Below are 21601 nucleotides of genomic sequence, written 5' to 3' on the forward strand. Positions count from 1 at the left end.
GAAATCGGCATAAATATCACAGAACTGGGTATGCAGTCTCCATGCCTTGTCTGAATCCAAAGGAAGAAACTGTGCATCTTCTTTGGTATTAAAGTAATGCAGTCAGTGTTCCATTTCTTTAATTCTTCTCAGTAAACATTCCTGTCAGTCTGTCTATTTGCTCAGGCAGTACAGAATTCCTCACCTGTGTTAAACAACCTTAACCTTCCCATGCCATGCCTTTCCCTGCTTCTCTCTGCATAAAAGGCGGAGGGTGCTAAGGCACGGTATGACAGAGACAGGGCCGAGTGCAGCTCCACGCTGGCGTGACTGAAGGAGGCTCCGTCTAGGACCTAGTGAGCAGGAGCAGTAGGGTGGCGGAGACTATTAAGGTACAGGCCAGGCTGGTGGACAGGTTTAGTGGGCAGGAGGTGTTGTGGTGCTGCATGGCGGCCAATTCCTCACCTGAAAATTTCGTCATGCAGTGTGGGCAGGGTAAGAAATACACTTTGAAGGCATCCAGAATATAGTAAAAATTATTGATGGCATAGCCCTTCCCTTACAGTGAAGCCTTCCTATTTTATTTTTGCTATTCAGTCAATTACGAGTATCTTTAGAAAAATGGGGCAACTTCCCGGGGTGAAGTGGTTAGAAATAATCTATATTAAGCTCTTTCTTGAGAAACGGTATCCCAAAGTTTAATAGTTCAACTGGTGGAAGGGAAAAAACAGACAAAATGACCTTGAATGTATTGTTGGGATTAATAAATGCAATGAATACTCGTATATTTGCAAATGACAGGTTTGAAAGTAGGTTTGGAGTCATTACACATTTATTCAAGAATATTATTAAAGACTGGAGTCCCTATGAGTTGTACTTAGCAATGGATTATGCTTGCGGACGTCTCTCTCTCTCTCTCTCTCTCTGAGTAAACGTTTGGGGTTGTCACGAAATGTATGCAGGGAATGATTGAAATCAAAGTCTTCTCACGTGTAGTGCATCTTACAGCCGTCATGAATAGACAGTCTACATTTTCCCTTAGTTGCTAGAGGTTCTTCTTGAGGTGCATTAAGTGGTCTGTTGGTAGCAAAAATAACGAGTTCCCTTATAGAATCTCACCTTTTAACACGTGCACTGTAACATTCAGCGGCTGTGTACAGGTGGAAGTGCATGTGTAGGTGCCAGAGTCTGTGGGTGTGGCGTGGGATCGAGCCAGGGACAGTCGAGACACAGGAGTGGTCACATTGTTATCGGTGACCTGGAACTCGTGAGCCGTAGGGGTGGCAACGGGTTGGCCTTCTCTGATCCAGGCAAGGAAGGCTGGAGGTGGACATCCCTGGACTTGGCATACCACTTCCAGGCGACTCCCAGACTGCACGTACACCTCTCTGCTCGGCTGCACTGTCGCTACAGCTTCTATTAATGGAAAGAAATGCTGTAAGAGTAGATATTGCCCTAAAATAATAACTCAATTTTCCTAAACCGAATTCTCGTCTACTATAATAGAAAAGTATATCATTAGTGTGACCCCAGGCTCATCTGAAACGTAAACCCGGTGGACTGCAGGCTTAAGTTGCCTTCTCTTGCAACCTACCGTACTCCTTTTGGGGGACAAGGAAGTAGCTAAAGGACGTTTGCATAGCCAGGTAATGGAGTCGCCTGGTTATATCCATTCCATCAACATGAAGGCATCCCTCTCGAGCACCAGCAAACTATGTAACAGCCAGTTATGGTTTCATTGTGGCCACAAAGCTGGAGTAACACTAATGTGCGCATTTGGTGCCCGGGGCCAAAGCAATAATAATTACAATACAGCGCCCGTGCTTCAGCTGATAATGATGCCATACTCGATTTGGGAGCAAACACACATTTCCCTATGTTTGGTGGAACGAAGTGATCAGGGAATTTATTATTATTATTATTATTATTATTATTATTATTATTATTTCTAGTGCTGCCTCCAGACACTCTTCTTCAGCTCTACTGCCATGTTTCAGTGGGTAATGATGCCATACTCGATTTTGAATTAATTAATTGATTGAATGACTGAATCATTAGTTCATTACACTAAAAACATCATGGCAGTGTAACAAAGAGGTCATTGCTGCCATACAACAGGAGTAAAAATAAAACAAAGATAACTTAATTTACACACACACACACACACACACACACACACACACACACACACTCACACACACACACACACACACACACACACACACACACACACACACACACACACACACACACACACACACACACACACATATATATATATATATATATATATATATATATATATATATATATATATATATATATATATATATATCCATCCATCATCCAATCCTACATTGCCCCAAGAGAAGCGTAGAAATATATATATATATATATATATATATATATATATATATATATATATATATATATCCATCCATCCATCATCCAATCCTACATTGCCCCATGAGAAGCGTAGAAGCCCGGGCCTAGGCAGTTGGTCCTGACATTTAAGATGAGAGTGACCAGCCTCACTCATCCCTGAGTGGCATTACATGAGCAATAAACCTCAACCACCACTTGGATATAAACCTTCACCGGTTCAATCCTGGTGTACAGGAGACCATTTGGCTTGTCACTCAGTGTAGAGTCACCCACAGTCAGAAGGGAGAGGAAAGAATGAAGGAATAAAAGACAGAAGAGGGAGTGTAAAGTTACCCGTAGGCAGAAGGAAGAGAAAAGAATGAAAGAAAAAAAGACAGAAGATGGAAGGAAACAAGGATGGAGGAGAGGACAGGGCAGACACCCGAGAGCAGCACTACATTGAGTGAGTGGATGGTGGGCGCCCCCACCTACCTACCTGTATATATATATATATATATATATATATATATATATATATATATATACCTAGGCTGCTTCCCCCAAGGAAAGGGAGGTAGCCGAGACAGGACGACACACTCCCCATTTACTCATCCATTCAAACACATTCATTCGCATCTTTGCCCCAAAGGGGAGAACGGACAGATCCTCACCGCACCACACCGCACAAGGGTCAACTGCGCAATGCAATCAGTGACATCCGCAGCAGGGCCCGACAGCAGAACTGGTTTACCCCTGCCACATCATAACAGACCCATCCCCTTACCCGCACCTGATCTGACTAGTTGATCAGACCCAATGCAGGAGAATATCCCCTCAGGGCTGCGTCATCACTTATTCATTCACAATTTCTCTCCATTTATTTCTGTCACGCACAGCCACTCTTCCTTGCTCAACAGACAACCCTCTCGCATCCAGTGCTCTCTTCACACTGTCCATCCATCCTATTCGTGGTCTTCCTCTCAGCCTTACACCACTCACATCAGATCTAGTTATCTTTTTCACCAATCGCTCATTATCCATTCTCTCCATATGCCCAAACCATCGCAACACCCTCTGCTCAACTCTACCAGCCATCTCCCGAACAACTCCAGTTCTCCTTCGCACTTCATTATTTCGCACCCGATCCATACGATTCACTCCACACATACTCCTCAGACACCTCATCTCCATTACATTCAAACTTTTCCTCTCTGCTACACCCATATTCCATGTTTCAGCCCCATATAACGCAGTCGGTACCACAACACCCTCATACAGTCTTCTCTTTACATCCATTCTAAGCGAACGACATTTAAACACTTTTTTCATTCCTCCCAGCACCTTTCCTACTTCATTTATTCTAAACTTCACTTCTGCATCTATTCTTCCATACACAGCAACATGTGACCCTAGATATTTAAAACAATCTACCTCCTCAAGCAACTCACCATTCAAAACTATATTCATCCCCCTACCATCTATCAACCTCGTACACTTCATCACTTTACTCTTATTCTCATTTACTTTCAATTTCCTCCTTTCATACACCCTTTCAAACTCCTCTACCAACTGTCTTAATCTCTCCTCTGAATCAGTCACCAGTGCAGTATCATCTGCAAACAGCAGCTGCTTCAGATTCCACTCTCTACCATCAACATTCACCAGACTCAGACCTCCATCTAAAACTCTTGCATTCACCTCCCTTACAACACCATCCATGTAAATATTAAACAACCAAGGCGACATCACACATCCCTGTCGCAGCCCCACTCTCACGGGAAACCAATCACTCACAGCACTTCCTACTCTTACACACGCTCTACTATTTACATAAAAACTTTTCACCCCTTTTAGTAACCTACCATCAAGTCCATACAATCTTAAAACAGTCCACAAAGCCTCCCTATCAATTCTATCATACGCTTTCTCTAAATCCATAAATGCCCAAAACACATCCTTGCCTTTCGCTAAATACTTTTCACACACTTGTCTCACAGCAAACACCTGATCAACGCATCCCCTCCCTCTCCTAAAGCCACACTGCTCATCACCGATCACTCCCTCTGTACCCTCTCTAACTCTCATAATTAACACTCTACCATACACCTTACCTACAACACTCAACAGACTTATACCCCTAAAGCTAGTACATTCATACTTATCACCCTTGCCTTTATACAACGGGACCACACAAGCACTTGCCCAGTCAATTGGCACCATACCTTTCTCAAAGCACACATTCAACATTCTTACTAACCAGTCAACAATAGTCACTCCACCGCTCTTCAGGCATTCCACAGCACACCCATCCATCCATATATATATATATATATATATATATATATATATATATATATATATATATATATATATATTAAACCGAGGGCGTCCCCTAGGGCGTAGACTATTACACTCAAATGACCAATGGCACACAGTCAGTGGGACCAGACAGTCTTCACAATAAGGTGGGGATATTCCCTCCAGGAGACGGCACTGCGTCAGGCGTGTATGATCGATCCGCAGGCGGGTCATGGCAACTTCCCAGTGACGGGGCATGGCTGTATAGACCCGTAAACTAATTGAAGCCGTCACCTCCCGTAGCTTGCTTGGAACAGGAAATGTAACCCAATGCATGTTGCCAGGAGCTCTGGACAACAGCTTTAATCAAAGGGAAGTAGTCCCTGTAGGGAAGAGGGCTGATCGAGGCATCAAGGGTAGCTGTTGCCCTTGCTGCCTCACCACCACTCAGTTCCTTGTAATCCAGGATAGGCTGACACCCAGCAAAACGAAATACTCTGGGCATGACGGCACACCAGGTGGAGCTTTTCTCAAATTTCCCACACCAAGGGGTGGGGAGATTAAAATGCTGAAGAACAGACAAGGGTGCCCTAGAGCCACTAGAAATAGTAAAACTAATTACATTATAGGTAAGGATGAGTTGAAGACTCGATTCTGGAGGAGACAAACATTTATATTTTCGTGAATGTACTGATCAGAGGCCTAATACATCTTTAAATCTTGTCAGCTTCACTGGTATAGCGTTAAACTAAATGAAAACGAAAAAAGCTTCCTTCGGCTGAGTCATTAATGTTGTCGAATTATGGTATTGCCCAAACTATCTATCTGTAATATTTTTCATATATCTTCGTTTTTACCATCAGACTATTCCCATAAGCTTAAACCAGATGTTGATACTCGTAGTGAAGGGAATAGAAACAAAATCCGTAGACCTTTCTCATTAACAACAGACACACATTAACCACTACCAGTACCTGTGTTGGGATGTAGTGAGCAGAACTTATGACATTCGTTTCAATGACACCTCCTCCCACCATTTTTTTTTTTATTCTGGCTATCTCCGGGCGACTGTACTCAGCTCAAGAGCCACTTTTCAACGAGAGATGTTGCGCTATTCGTTCAAAATATTATAGCTTATCCATGTTAACTAGATGGAGATTTTTTGTCATTTTACAGCTTACTTTCCGTACCTCATTGGCAGGACAAGACAATACTGTGGCTTTATATCCTTTCCATAGTATTTTTTCGTGGCCAGTATCATATTCTATTCTTAGCCTATTGCTACAACTCGTGATTCGAAGTGGAGAGATGGCCATTTCATGCCAAGTTAAAGTGAACAGGGATTAGTCACCTTGCACAGTGAGGTTGACGGTGTGTGTGATGGGCGGGGTGGTGGAGACCTGACACAGATAGGAGCCCGCGTCGGTCTTCCTTACGTAGTGTATCTTCAGAATCCACTGCTGCCCTCCCGCTGGGTTGACCGACACGAACCTGGCGTCTGAGGTGTACGTGACGGACTTGGTGGTCAGGAGGCGAATGTCACGCCCCCGCACCCACGACACCTGTATGAAGGGAAGGTTAATGATGGTGAACTACTTAGCGTTACTGGCTGACTGGAATCTGGCGTCTGAAGCGTTGGTGACAGACTTTGTGGTTTGGATGCAAATATCCTGACCCCGCACCCACGACACCTGGATGACAGAAAGTAAATGGTGGTAAGTTGTTTAGCGTTCTTGGCTGACTCCAGCCTTGTGTCTGGAGTGTAGGTGACGGACTTGGTGGTCAGGAGGCGACTGTCCCGCCGCTGCACCCATGACACTTGCATGGAAGAAAGGTTAATGGTGGTGAAGTGTTTAGCGTTACTGGCTGACTCTTACATTGTGTCTGAGGTGTAGGTGAATACTTTTAGGCTTGACAGTCAGTTCCATTCGGTCCAGCAGTCTTCGACATGTAACACATTTTCACATGTTACCGTTTCGGCGTTAATACCCACGGTCCATACTGAGTACATGCTAGAGCTGTCTCACTCTGGACTGGTATACTGATATTAGCGGCAATAATTTTACGACATCGACGGGTCAGTAAATTCTATTTCAGAATTCATTTAATCAAATTGCTCCCTGTCCCAGACTGGGAATGAACGTGGGTCATTTCAGACAACAGAGGACTTCTTAAACCACTGGACCACCACCTCCAGAGGTCAATTATTATCGTACCCCCGACACCTGTATGAAAGGTTACTGGTCGTCAGAGGAAGCACTTTTCACACATAGTTGGCATGAACTTAGTATTTAAGATTTGTATTTTAGGTATGACGGTCAGGAATTAGTTATGCTTACCGTGACACCCACAACACCTGTATGTTAAGGAGAGTTATTGGTGGTGCAGTGCTTAGCCTTCCAAGACTTTGATTATTAATTTAATAGTATCCAGTCTAATACGACGCCTGCCCACTGACGACACCTGTACAGGGGGGGGGTGTTGATTGCACTCTCTCTCTCTCTCTCTCTCTCTCTCTCTCTCTCTCTCTCTCTCTCTCTCTCTCTCTCTCTCGAGAGAGAGAGAGAGAGAGAGAGAGAGAGAGAGAGAGTGATGGGGGGAACCATGAGAGAGAGAGAGAGAGAGAGAGAGAGAGAGAGAGAGAGAGAGAGAGTGATGGGGGAACCATGAGAGAGAGAGAGAGAGAGAGAGAGAGAGAGAGTGACGGAGGGGGGGGGGAGCCATCGTCCTGGAGCTGAGGCTTAAATGGCGAGTGAAAGGATGAGTGAATCACTATGTTGGGTAAGCAGATGTGTGTGTGTGTGTGTGTGTGTGTGTGTGTGTGTGTGTGTGTGTGTGTGTGTGTGTGTGTGTGTGTGTGTGTGTGTGTGTGTGTGTGTGTGTGTGTGTGTGTGTGTGTGTGTGTGTGTTGCTGAATCTTCCCCACTTCTAATTCTATAAGGGTTTCATAGCGTTAGGTTGATGTCTGTGATGAAGCAACTGTAGTTTTTAATTCATGAGATTTGGTTCATCTTAATCATAACTGTTATATATGAATGAGTTACTGCTACATGTTTTAACTGAGAGAGAAAGCGTTACAGTGCACTGTTAACCTACAGAGCCCGGGGATGTCATTTTGGATTAATTCTTATCCCCTCGTGACTATTTTCATCCATTTTTAGAGAAACTGTTAGAACTGGAGGCGTTAGACGAAGTAATAATATACCCGGCCAGTTCAGCAGGACTTTCCTAAGTTACATAAGATCATCTGGTGCAGAAAGAATAAGATAAACAAACGACATTAGTCGGATATAAAAAGTTAATGAGGAACACTTGCAGGAATCTCTTCAGTCCGAGGGTGTCATTTCTACTGATTTTTCGCTATTCATTGACTTTTCCTTTTAATCTTCAGTTTTTAGATTCAGATGAGTAAGATATCATCATCATCATCATCATCATCATCATCCATTGCAAGTCACTGTAGAACAGAGGCCTCCCCAACTCTCTCCACGAATTCCTTGACTGAGTCAGTCTTTGTCATGTTTAGCCTGCAAGCTTCTCTATCTCATCTCTCCACCTCCTGTTTGACATTTTTCAATTACGCTTGCAATCTCGGAGTCCAGTCAGTCAGCCTCTTACTCCATCAGTTATCTCTTATTCTTGCTACATGACCTGCCCACCCCCATTTCTATTCTCTTATAACATCTATAATGTCTTTGGCTTTAGTCTGCTGTCTCACTGAAGTTTATCTCTTCCTGTGTCTAAAAGATATTCCCAACACTGATGTTTTCATAGTTTTTTGAGAACGGATTAGTTTGTTTACTATCGATTTCGTCAATTTCCAGGTCTTACAACCGTACGTCATAGCTGGGATTATATTCGTTATATACTTTTTGTTTCATACGTCCTGGCAATCTACTTTCCATGGTGTCTCTGTGTTTACCAGAAACATTCCATTCAATTGTAATGCATTTTTTGTTTGTTTTCATGATCTTTCGTTAGTTTTAGTATATGCCCCAGGCACTTGTACTACTCAACTTCTTAAACAGTGTTTGCATTTATTATGATGGCACTCTTAAGTGTATCTGAATTAAACATTGAAGGATTTATAAATGATGTATGTAACCATTCCAGATCAAATATGTTTTCTAAGATGCTGCATAGAATCATGTAAGATTTCAGGCATACTATGATTAATACATATCGGAATGAAGGGCTTAAGTGAGTTAGGGAACTCTAATGCAGAAAGACCAAGAAATAATCATTATTAACCCATCCACTGCAATGATGACTCTACAAACTCTTCTCGACCATCCTAAATGATTTTATTTTCAGTTTACAAAAGGACCCGTAGAGGTGAAGTGGTGGGAGTGTGATATAATTATGATAATGGACTGGCCTACTGCACACCCACTTACTGTACTTATTAACTGCATTTGCCAACTATTATTTCGAAGCCAGGAAACAACCCCTTTCAAAAGTATACAGTATTTAAAATATGTGTCCTGACAATGTAATATATGTCTGAAGAATTTTCAAAACTTATGCATTGGACAGAACCGTACTGCCGGTATTTAATTATTTTACATCTTACTGCTTTCGTATTTTGACTGCATAATCTTGAGACATCAAAATTGGTTTTATAAGACGTCACGGTGTTGGAGAGGGACACCTTCACGCTGCACCACCGACATAACTCGGCGGCTGCACTGCCTAGTATTACAAACGTCCCTCAACTCACTCCCAATCAAGTGGCCTGCAGGATGAGGGCAGCTTCAACCTGCGGTCCACCGGGTTCACGATTCATATGAACATGGTGCTGTTGCCTCAGTATGTCACCCGGTTCAATGAGTAGGTACTATTTTAACACGACTCTTTAGTAATTCTGCTGTCTACTTCAGTAATAGTACCACAGGATAATAATATTCAGCTTAGGGAGAAGCGTCTTGTACTCAGAGGTTCTCTTACAGTTCCACGAGTACCTACCGCCTACCTAATAAATTTAGCATATTTCTCGTGGTTTAACTCTACATGCGATACTCTTAACGTCAAAGATGAAATTTACTGTTCTAAATTTCTCTGAGTTTATAGCCATAGTTCCCAAAACACACACACACACACACACACACACACACACACACACACACACACGTGTACACTCACACATACTCTTTCTATGCTTATCTGTCTATCTTTGTCTATGTGATATCTGTCTGCTAGTTTCTCTATCCCTCTGTCTATCTATCTCTAAGTCTCTTAATGTCAACCTTTGTGTTTCAGTAATTCTGATCCATTTCCCAACAGTTTTAACTATTGGCCAATTAACGTGTGTCAACTCACGGTGTAGTTATGCAGGTTCCTAATACCACACGGCAGCATGGCGGTGGTACCAGACACAACCGTGACCGTGGTCTCTGTGGTGTTGGTGAAGGACGGGCCGCTCAGGGTGGAGTACTGGATGGGGGGTGCTTCCTTCAGTATGTCCTTCCATACTGACCTGTCTGTGACAGAGGAGAAAGGGGGAGGGGGAAGAAAGAAATTAGTACGCGAAGTAAAAGACTCTTTTCTTTTGTAAATTCTGGGAAGGTTGGAAAAAAAACATTACACTCACGAAAACTCAGATGCAAAATATTTACGTTAATCATGCCTAACTCATGTTTGTAAGATAAACGAGGTGATATATCTCCCTATCCCCAGAAAGGAGGATGGTGGACTTCAAAAGGATGGCACCTGAAACCCGCAGCCCACTTGGTTCACACTTCAGATGGGCCTGAGTTTGCAACTACTACAACTTTCGCGCAGTTCGTAAAAACCGTTCCATTAGAATTTCATCAAGCGGTATCATCTGCGTTTTCTGACAGACAAGAGACTGAGTGTGATATTGTGTTGTTAGAGGAAGCATGGGAAGAAAAGGAGAAACCTGACGTGAAGGAAGTTGATGTTCTTTTTACAGGGGAGGGGGGAGTAGAGAGAAAGGGTGAAAGACAAATTGTGTTCCTTTTCTCTGTAATTTTATCTTTGGAGAATCTAGGGAGAAGAGTGTAACACAATGACGAGAGATCAAGGGCAGATTTGTGCATTTTCATGATTGTCGTGGGTGTTGGCTGTTTAGGAGACTGAGAGTACTTATACCGTAATTACATTTGCGTGGCCAAGGCCATCGTAAAACCAAACACGTACCATCACTGTTAAAAACAGCTTCTTTTTTTCTTAAAGTTTTCGATTTATCGTTATTACTGGCACATTATTCGAAACTGAAACAAGTAAAGAATCCTGTGATGCAATAAAAAGAATGGGATGGCATCAGGTACCCATGACGTGTTTCCAGCGATGATTAAGTGCAGTGACGAATGGAATGAAGTGTTTGCTGAAAACATATAAAAAATTTTGACGAACGGATTTGTTAAAACTTGGGGAAGGAGGAAACCAAAGGGCAGACGCCCGCAAGATTGTGTCCTCCAAGAAAATATAATAATAGAGCTAAACTGAAGAGCCATTCATTTCAGGATGACTGGACACACTGCATTTAAAAGACTGGAGGTCATAGGCTGAAGGAAATACGGACAGAGGGAGACACTTCCAGATTTGACATGCTGCATACATGAAGGACTAAGAGTATCAGTCAACTCTTACATTCGAGAGCTGGACAGAAAAGAGGTGAGAGTTTGCTACTAGACGGGTGCTGTGCGCGTAGACAGTCAGAAGAGCAGTGATCAGTAAAACAGCGATAGAGAAGAGATAAAGGTGCAAGGCGAGGCGAAAAGAGGGTGAAAGGAGTCTGTAAAAGGAGGAATGTTAATGAGAAGAAAAGCCTTTGACTCCATCTTGTTCAGGAGAGGTGAATGTTCATACCCACCCACCCCCAACACACAAGATGCTATAGTTGCACTCTATGCAGGAGCGAATAAAAGCTCTGTATAAAGTCAACAGCCGGCCAAGGTTAAAGAAGACACAGAGTTAGCTTCGCATATATAATCTCTTGGAAACAGATTTCGCAAGCAAGGTCATATGATGTTTCCAAGATAAATACAAAGAAAATGAAATCCCAAGTATGCTCAGAAATGTTGCACAATTGAGTTTGATTTTGTTAAATATTAAACGATATTCTTATGGAAAATTTTGGCTAGCTGAAACCTGCAGAAAATGAGTTTTTAATGCATTAAAACAACAAGGTTACTTGTACCTCAATCAGAGACATGAGCCAAGTCACCAATTAGGTGTCTCATAGCCTCATTCTGAGTTTGTTGAAGTAACTGCTGGAATGGACGCTGTGAGTAGCAAAAGGACAAGTAAAAAGTGGAGTGTTCAATGTATGAGTGAGTAGGTTAGATGTGCAGCATAGAAGTCACTGATGAATAAAAAGGGGTTGGTGAAAGGACAGAACCCAGCAGAATGCTACTCTTCATAGCGCTAGAAGATCGGTGACTGTCTACAGCAGCAGCTATGGAAGACCAGAAAGGAAGCTGGAGATCAAGGCACAGATAGAAGTTTTCGCCGAAGTCCCAAAATGAGGATAATCAAGAGTCTGAAAGGAAGGTAAGATCGCCTGGAGCATCCCTGGCAGAACCCCTAATGACAATTGGAAAGGTTTTGATAAAAGAATTTAATTTCTTGTTAAAATTTCTTTTTGTTAATGTATTTAAAAATCTTTAGAAATTATAGTAATCAAAGTAATTAGGCGACAGTCAGAGGACTAGGAATGGTCACCCTTCTTTTGAGGCTTAATGAGAGCAAATTTAAGCATGAAACAAAGGTACATGTCGACTAACAAAGGTAAAAGATTTTACCTAGGAAGGGTGTCAGCAGAGAGGCAAAGTTGTTAAGAACAACAGGAGGGACCCCATCAGGCCAATATGCTTTGTTAGTTTGGAAGCCTGTGAGGGCAGAAGGTACATCAACCAAAGAAAATTTAATGACAGTCATGAGGAAGTCAGATGGAAAAAGAGGTGGAGACACACCACCAGAGTCATCCAAGGTGGAACTGGAGGAGAAAGTATGGGCAAAGAGTTCTACCTTTCTAACAGAACTAGCAGTGACAGAGCCATCAGAGTGGAAAAGAGGAAGTCAAACCATTCAAACCACTTACTGTAGAAGGAATGAAACTATTCTTATCAGTGTGAAGAAAAGACTTGGCATGGTTCCAAGCAGAAACATGAAAGAGATGTGATTCAGTGGTGGGTTGGCACTGGTACCTATTGCAGGCATTCTTCTTGTTGCTGACAGCATTAGAATAAATATGATTTAACTAAGGTTTCTTTGCATTAGTCCAACGATGAGAGAAAGGAATGTATGCTTCTTTATGCAAGAGAATGATCTCCATACTGTGCAAGGCACACTCAGATGACTTTCGGCCATGCAAGCAGTAATCATTAAAGGAAAATCCAAGGAAACACTGCCCAATCAGCAACTCCATAGTGCCACAGCCGCTACTTCTTGAGAGAGTTCACAGGCCTTTCTGGAACAATAGGACAAATTAGGGTTATCAGGTTGTGATCGGAGAAGCCAAACAGAAAGATAAGATTGACTGAGTAAGTAGAAATAGTTATAAGGAATAGGTTAAGTATGTTGGCACTCTCTCCAAGGCGGTCAGGGATATGTGTAGGGTGCTGTACAAGATGCTTTAGGTCATTAAGGATCAGAAAGATATAGTCTTCGACACTGCTGGGTCAGTGAACAAAAACGAGACCCAAAGGTGGTGGTGAACATTGACATCATCTAGAAAGTTTTCAGAGAAGGGAAAAATTGACAGAATATGTATTATCTTAGAAGTAAGATAGTCAAACTTTTTTTTTATAGTCTGTAGAATTAATGGATAAGTACACAGGACAAACATATTTAGTAAGAGAATGGCAGGATAGCTGAAGTCAAATGTGGAGAACTCAGAGGATTCAAGTTCAGGGACACGAGAGTAAGATACGTTGCTGCATACATACACACAACAACGGTCTTTGGCTTAAAGTGATTACAGAGAAAGTAGCTTCTGACTGCCACTCCTGAGTAAGGAAGAGGTGTGGTTAAACGGAAGAGAGATGGTCTGGAACAGCAAAATTAGGGGTAAGGCCATAAATGGTGCAGAAATTAATAAAAAGTGAGCCACAAAATGGTTTCATTGAACTCACTTGCTCATCACTGGAAGAGGGGCTGATGGTGGGGGCATTGATGGTCCCCCTCCTCCCCCACGTGGACTCCGCAGATGGGTGTTGAGATGTCATTTTTGCAAATTTTGGAACAAGAAGTGTGGTGTTATAATGCATATATAGTTTCTTGTTGAAAGCTAGATGAAAATGTAGGAGAAGAATATGCTGGCTTACTCCCAAGTTACTGAGACTCTGAAAATGTTCTGTAAAGGGGAATGGCCAGAAGCTAGTCTTGAGGGTTTTTAAATAAGTGCTCCAACTCTCCTTGTCACCAGCTTTCCGTCCTCCACGGGAGTACTGCCCTGTTCGATTGGTGCCACGGTGTGAAAAGAATGGCAAATGGCTGTGATAGTGTCTCTGTGAAAAAATATAGGTGAATGTTGGAGTGCATCAGGGATCAGTGTTGAGCCCCTTATTGTTTGTCATGGTGCTTGAAGCTCCTTCACGTGACTTCAGAAATGCACTTTCATGGAGTTGTTGTATGCTGATGCCTGGTATTGACTGCAGAGAATGAGAGGGAGGCGGAAGAAACATTCGGAAGTAGAGAGATGGGGCACAAGGGTTTGAGAGTAAATTCAGATAAAACAACCGTGATGATATCTAAGGGTGGTGGTGGTACTGTCAAAGCAGAGAGAGAGTGGCCATGTGCAGTTTGCCACTTGGGTGTGGGAAGTAACTCCATCTTGTGCAGTACTTGTGATAAGTGGGTGAATAAGAGATGGAGTGGTACTAGAGGTAGACTGCGAGATAATGAAGCTTTTGTGTGTGTGGCGTGTCAGGGAGAGCATGTAGATATTGTCAGGCATGAAAGGATTGATTCTGTTGCTGAGTCTCTTGAGTATGTGTAAGAGTTTTGTTGTTTGTGGGACATGTTATGTGCTGGAGGTGGGGTAAGGAGTGGTGAGAGGAAGTTCAGGGAGCTATTGTCTCGCTTGAGATTCAGAGGGCTCTCCCTCCCATGCTATGGAATCTTTGTATGTGACTTGTGTTAGCAGTGTAATGCTGTATGGTAGTGAGACCTGGGCAGAAAGGAGGCGGATATTCATAGGCTCAAACGTGCAGAAATGACAGTGGTTGGGTGGATGTGTAGTGCATCATTGACTGTAAGCCTTGGCTGGGTAGATTTATGAATGAAGAGTTAAGAGGAAGGATGGGATTCGAGTGTACTGGTGCTGTGATGAAGGGAGGTAGATTAAGATGGTTTGGGCATGTGGGGAGGATGAAGCAGTGAGTCTTTTCACCGAGGGCCACTGGAAAGGCAATGTAGTGGTTCTCGGTGGTCCTTAGTGAAAAGAACTACATTGGGCCATTTCATGGCGCACTGAGAGCCACTGGAAAAGCAAGGTTAGGTTAGGTTAGGTTTGGATGCTGTTGGTAACCCTCGATGAAAAGGCTGAACTGAATGGAGGGTGACAACTGAATATGGAAAGTGAAAATGTGAACATCAGGGGTAGGGTAGCGAGAGGCAGATCGAAAAAGGCCTGGGATGAGGTCATAGAGTTTGACCTCAGGGATAAGGGACTGAATAGGAAGATTGCCAGAGATCATTCAGCATGGGCAGCTGCTATTAGATGACCAAGACCGATGCATGGAAGAATATTGAAACGTTTGTAAACGAAATGAATGATACGAAATGATCAGAGTGCTGTTTACTGAGGAAGTATCATAGAGAACGTGAAAAGTACATGAGAATGACTAGTCAGAGATAGACAGGGTCGTTTTAGCTGTGGGACTGACTCTGTTCTGAGGGTAATTATGAAAATACATGCAAAGAGGGTGACTGAAAGGAAGAACCATGGATTTTGGGCCCCTGAATCGTGAGCAAATGGGCGGATGACTTATTTCCCAGAATATGGTCTTGATTAGTTTTCCCACTATTATATTCTCTCCCCTTCCTTACTTTCTTGATCCTATCTTATCCCACTGAACGTGGGAAAAAAGGCTGAGTGACGATGATGTTTCTCATTTGTATACTGTCCGTGGTGTGGTACGGTAACTTTTTGTTAGTTGTTTTTGCAGTTGTGTTGCCTCATGCATTTATTTGTTACTTCATTATTTACGTACCGTCCATGGTTGTGGCAGGAGCTGTGAGGACGAACAATAGCAGAGCATAAGTGACCAGCAGTGTTGAGTGGCAGGACTGGAAGGCCATATCTGCTGAAGAAGAGGGAATAAATTAACACAGAATATCACATAGTAGAATAAAGAGTAAACAAGAAGCAGTGCCAAAGCACAGCAAACCCATTCCCGAAAGTCATTTTAGTGCTGACATATAAACATAATAGGGTATTTAGTCAAAGATGTCACGTCATATTTTGAGTAAATTGGGTGAAAATTGACGATCTTATGCTCATTTGAAATTTTAGGCCCGACTCACCTGACATTGACCCCCCTACCGCTAAGTGGGGGTGACCCCCTGATGTAATAAGGCATGTTATAGGTTTCAGCTTTTAAAGATGCACCTTTAGATTTTGGTTTCACGCCGATATAACGAATCTGAAAGGAGTTATGGCGGGAAAAAAAAAAATTACCCGTTCCCATTTTTTTACATTTTTTGGCCTACAGCCTGGGCCTTGGCACAGTTTGGCCCAAAATTTAGCCAGGTGATTAGGTCATAGCCCGTCCCACCATCCATGTAATATTAGTCAAAATCGCATCAGTAATTTTCCAGTATAGTTGTTAACAGACAGACAGACAGACAAACAGGAAAACAGACAAGCTGAGTTAAAACAATACCCGTCCCAGAGCCCCTCTAGGCCGGGGACGGGTAACAAGAAAGAGTGGAAAGGGAAGAACTTGCAACACATTTTTAAAAAGTACTTAGAGCACTTTTATGCAATGGTTTAAGACCTTTTATGCGATGGTTTAAGGCCTTGCAGAGATAATGGAGAGTGATAGATTGACTATGAAAGTGTATGTGAATGAGGTGGAAGGGGTAGGGGAAGGGTGAGACAAAGGATGAGACAGAAGGATGGAACAGAGATGTATTATTAACCCGTACCATCCCAGGCATTTTTGCAATTTTATACCCACCCAATCCCAGACCAGAAACGGAAGAAATTTTTATTGCATAAAACAATCCAAAAGGACATATAAATCAAGGAAAAACAAAAAAAAGTACTCCTTATAGGACAAATAAGAGCAGGATGGCCTCCGTCACGTTTTTAGCCCAGTTTCCCAAGCCGTGAGCAACGTTTTCCCACCCAGCTGGGCGAGATGAGAGAGAACGGGGGGGAGGGGGGAAGAGGGAAATGGGGGATTCCCCTTTCTCAGTGTCCTTCACTGGCTCATATTTACCATTAGTGTAGGTTTAGTTATTTGTCTCTGTAGGATTTAGTATAGGTTAGCGATTTGTCTGTTAGGTGATTAGTTTTAGGGTGTTTAGATTAGTTTTTCTTTATAATATAAGGTATTAAAAATATAAAACCAAGAAAAAATTAAAAAAAAAGTTTAAAATTATATATATATATATATATATATATATATATATATATATATATATATATATATATATATATATATGTACGTTTGCATGAAAGTGTGTCTGTATGTATGCATGGAAGAGTGTGTGTGTGTGTGTGTGTGTGTGTGTGTGTGTGTATGTATATATATATATATGTTGTATATATATGTATATATGTTTAAATGTATATACATATATATATTTTAAATATATATATATATATATATATATATATTTATATATATATATATATATATATATATATACATGGCCTTAATAACCAGGGGCTTCGGCCCCAATGGTTGATAGGCCGAAAAAAAAAAAAAAAAAAAAAGGTTCATATTTCTCCCCAGAATAGTCATCCAGGTCTTTCTCTTCTGAAGAATCACTAAATGAAGGGACAGAAGGGTCCATGTGTCAATTTCAACAGCCTCCTCCAGCCTAATGATTCGGAAAAATGGCGCGATTTCGTAACATCCTAACGCTATGACGGACAGTGGCACACTGATGTTATCCACCCACTCAGAACCAGTTACCAAACTCAGTATCACAACTGCATGGACACAGTGTAGCCAATACATTAGGCTACTCCTGAGCAAAAAATTAGCTAAATTAAAGCAGTTTGAGAAGTGCTACAACGCTCGAATTTTGCTGTCGGCACCATCACGTCACTGGGATTAATGGAGACATTTCGTACTGTCGGCACCATGCCGACGGCGGGAATGTACGGGTTAAAGAAGAAGGCAAAAATTTTAGATAAGGCAGCCTATTGGTGGAGGAAAGGGTGACATGAGGTGATTTGCTTGTGGCCACCCTTTATGGATTAAGGTGTCAGCAACAGACAGATGGTAGATCTACCTGTTTTATTTTTTTATTTTTCCGAGTTGTGTAGCACTTTATGACTAAATGACCCTCGTGTGCGATCGAAAGCAGGACCACTCGGTACTATACCTTTCGTGGCATATGAGGCTTCATTTTGCTTTATGTCAGATATATTTCGCACATTACGCATATTATCTTCCTACACGTTACTGAGGCATGGTATGTCGTTACAAAAATATATGCAAATAGTATAAAAGAGAATATGGTAGCATAATATGCATGATGATTACTTTGGATAAAAGGCCGTGATTATTCCAGTGCCAAAAGAATGCAACTTCTAGTCAGTTTTGCGGACACCAACCAACTACATATCAATGGCTAAAATGAGTAAATGGAAATTAACTGACACTAGCATCATTAAGAACAAAATAGAAGAGAACCCAGACTTTAGAAGACGATGTTTAAAAACGCAAGAACAGATAATAATACTCACATGGATGGCTTAGTAGAAGGAAACAGAAATACCACAAACAGTAGAATTAGAATAGGAAATAAAAATGGTCCAAGGAGGAATACCTAGAAAAATAATTTAAATAAAATTTTTCAAAAATAGATGGAGTACTAAGAATGTAACACCCGCCCCAGCCAACTAATACAATGACATAATATTTGACTGCCCGGTGACCTTCACTTTCAACAGATTTTTATCAAAGCTCAATTATTTCATTGTGGCCTAACCCTTAACCCTTCGTTCTGCCTAACCCTTCAGATTAAATAAAACTGTATGAACTGACTTTGCCCCATAACTCTGACTTTTGACCATCCCCAGCAGTCATGAACTTTGAGTGATTGCTTTGAAGATTGTGCCTCTTTATCCTGGTGTTAAGCTGAACCATTCCACAAAGCTTAGCCTAGACTGGATAAAAACTGCTTGAGTGGTGTTTGCCATGTGACCTTCACCTCTGACCTATTGTTCTAAAAAGAATAGCTCAAACTTTTGGGCGATCCTCAACTCATTGAGTGAGTTTCATCCAGTTAAGATCAAAACTATTATAGTTATTTTATGTACACACATTTCCAAGAGTTGAATTTTGACCTTGCCCTGTGACCTTGACCTTTGACCGATAGTTGTCAAACTTTTATTTTATTATTGCCTGACCCTCAGTACTTCCACCAAGTTTACTTCAAATCATATCAAAACTGTTTTAGTCGAAATTGCCCTATAACAGACTTTTGCCTTTTCTGGTGACCTTGAGCATTGATTGTGCTCAAACTCGGACCACTTTCTTCTGACCCTATTCCAACCCATCCACAAAGTTTGGTCTTAACCCTTTGGTGTTTATGGGTGAGGTTCAGATTTCATGCGCTCATTACCATTTGACACAGGCTGCATCTGCACATATTTCAACTGCTCGTTACCTTACCATTCGACACCAGTTGCGTCAAATGAAATGGCCCCTGTTGTATTGTTATGGAATGATTTTGCATCCATTTCTGGGAGAGAACAAACCACTACTTGCGTCCCCGTGTATTCCTCCGCCACGCTCAACCCACCCCACACCCAGCGCCACCCCACTGCCCCAGTCAGTGTGCTACGAGCTTTGCTCAAGCTTAAGATAATCTCCTTTCGCGCTCCGTAAAATCAGCCCAAATTGACCATCAGTAATTCTTTATATACCAAAATGTATCCAAATATATTCCCTATAACTTTTTCTCAGTAACATTAACCATAAAAATTGTATTTCTAAGAAAAAAAATGAAGTAAAAAATATATTAAGACAATTTACACTCGGCTGATCATTATTTACAACACCATAAGCAAGTACATTAATTCAGGATTAATGTGAAAAAAAAAAAATAATGAAACATTAATAAGCTTGTGAGGATAAACTGTTTATGAACTGAGTGCACGGGAATAGCCCAGTGACAGGGGGAGGGGGTCTCAGTGTGTGTTCTTGGGCGCCCAGAACTGTCCCATGTACTCGCGCTCTGTTGGACGCAGGCTGTATCGATTAGTAACGAGAGGGTTAGCTGAGTAAAAACTATTTATTGCTTTAGCAACAATTGATATATTTGGGCATTCTACTCAGGCTAACACGAGACGATTTTAAGGCTGAGGTATATTGACAGTTTTAAAATCTTTGATGATTTGTGTGTGTGTGTGTGTGTGTGTGTGTGTGTGTGTGTGTGTGTGTGCACTCAAGATGATTATATTCAGTTGTGAGAAACACTCATCATGGAGTGCAGTAGCACTCCATAAGTAGCAATGGCACAAGTTCAAAATGGCATCCTGTACTATAGGGCATTTGCATGAAAGAAGTTGCAAAGCCCAGTTCTAAGCTTATGAACTAAAACCCTTTGCTATTCAAGAGCAAAATTACTCACAAAGTCCTGCTAACCTTTGTAGGAGCCGCAAAATTGAACCACAGATAGGCAATACTGATTTGTTCTTTCTTTCTTCCTCATCAGCCATAACTAAAAAACTAAAAGGCATCCTCAAGCGTGCTGTATACAAAATGCTGCTTGTCAAGTGTAGATGTTTCTTTTTATGTTTAGAAAAGCACTCAGATTACGGTTCGCGAGTTACGGCCTCAAAACAGGATCACGGTCACCCGTCAGCATGCCATTTTTCACAACATTGGTTAGCTGTATCTCGCTTACAGTTAAGGAACGTACCAAAACCCTGCTTTTCACCCTCGTGTTAGTTTTGCAGTATGCTATACATGTAACAATCCAAAGTTAACATTAGCTTTATGCATAATTTTACTTCCACAAGATCATAAAACAGAAAACAAAAGAATCTTCTAAAATGATTGTTAAGAAGATGGAATGGCAAAAGCGCACAGATAAGAAATGAAAAAAGCATAGAAGCAAGAGAGTATTCAGGATGGGAGGAGATATGGAGACTGTACCCATTACTACATTCCACGCTTTAGCCACACACTTGTAGCTGGTGGAATGTAGTAATGGTTATAGGTCTCCAAATCTCCTCCCATCCTGAAGGCTCTCTTGTTTATGTTCTTTTTTTATCTCTCTTATGTGCACTTTTGCGATTCCTACTTCTTAACAAGCATTTTAGAAGAAAAGGATTGTTTTCTAGTAGTTAAAAGGTTAAGTTGGTCTTGGCCTGTGAGTCTGATCTTCACCCTTCCACCAGGTTTTGTAAAAATGGGATAAAAACTTTATTTCGCTCCACACACACACACACACACACACACACACACACACACACACACACACACACACACACGCACAGGTCAAAATTTTCACCTTGTCTTTGACCTTCCTTCTCAAAACTTAATCACTCTGCTCTTGGCATTCCCGCAAATCTTCCCCTAAATTTAGTCTAAACTGGAAAAAAACTGCTTAAGCTGACTTTGTTAGGTCACATATTGACCCAGCCCTGTGACCTTGATCTCTGAACTATTGTAAAAAAAAAAAAAAAAAGAAGATAAGTTATTTACTGGTTGTTCATAAGCACTTCCACCAAATTTTGTTTAAATCGGATACAAGCTGTTCGAGTTATTATGCCAGCTCAGCCTCATAGACAAACACAAAC

The 21601-nt window shown here is 41.7% G+C and overlaps 1 protein-coding gene across 1 annotated transcript in view; it reads right to left on the bottom strand.

Annotated features, from left to right (window-relative positions):
• Window positions 1–325: 325 nt before the first annotated feature.
• Window positions 326–21601, bottom strand: part of LOC145416091 (uncharacterized) — a 43891-nt gene continuing 22615 nt past the window's right edge. Inside the window, exons 2-6 of the mRNA XM_080285182.1 lie at window positions 15822–15911; window positions 9961–10121; window positions 5993–6203; window positions 1099–1395; window positions 326–444 (exon numbers count right to left, since the gene is read on the bottom strand). Coding sequence (XP_080141308.1) covers window positions 326–444; window positions 1099–1395; window positions 5993–6203; window positions 9961–10121; window positions 15822–15911 — 878 coding nt within the window. The remainder of the gene's footprint in view (window positions 445–1098; window positions 1396–5992; window positions 6204–9960; window positions 10122–15821; window positions 15912–21601) is intronic.

This window comes from Coenobita brevimanus, chromosome 104 (assembly GCF_032717465.1).
Source record: "Coenobita brevimanus isolate Jiangsu-jjx chromosome 104, ASM3271746v2, whole genome shotgun sequence".
Classification (NCBI taxonomy): domain Eukaryota; kingdom Metazoa; phylum Arthropoda; class Malacostraca; order Decapoda; family Coenobitidae; genus Coenobita; species Coenobita brevimanus.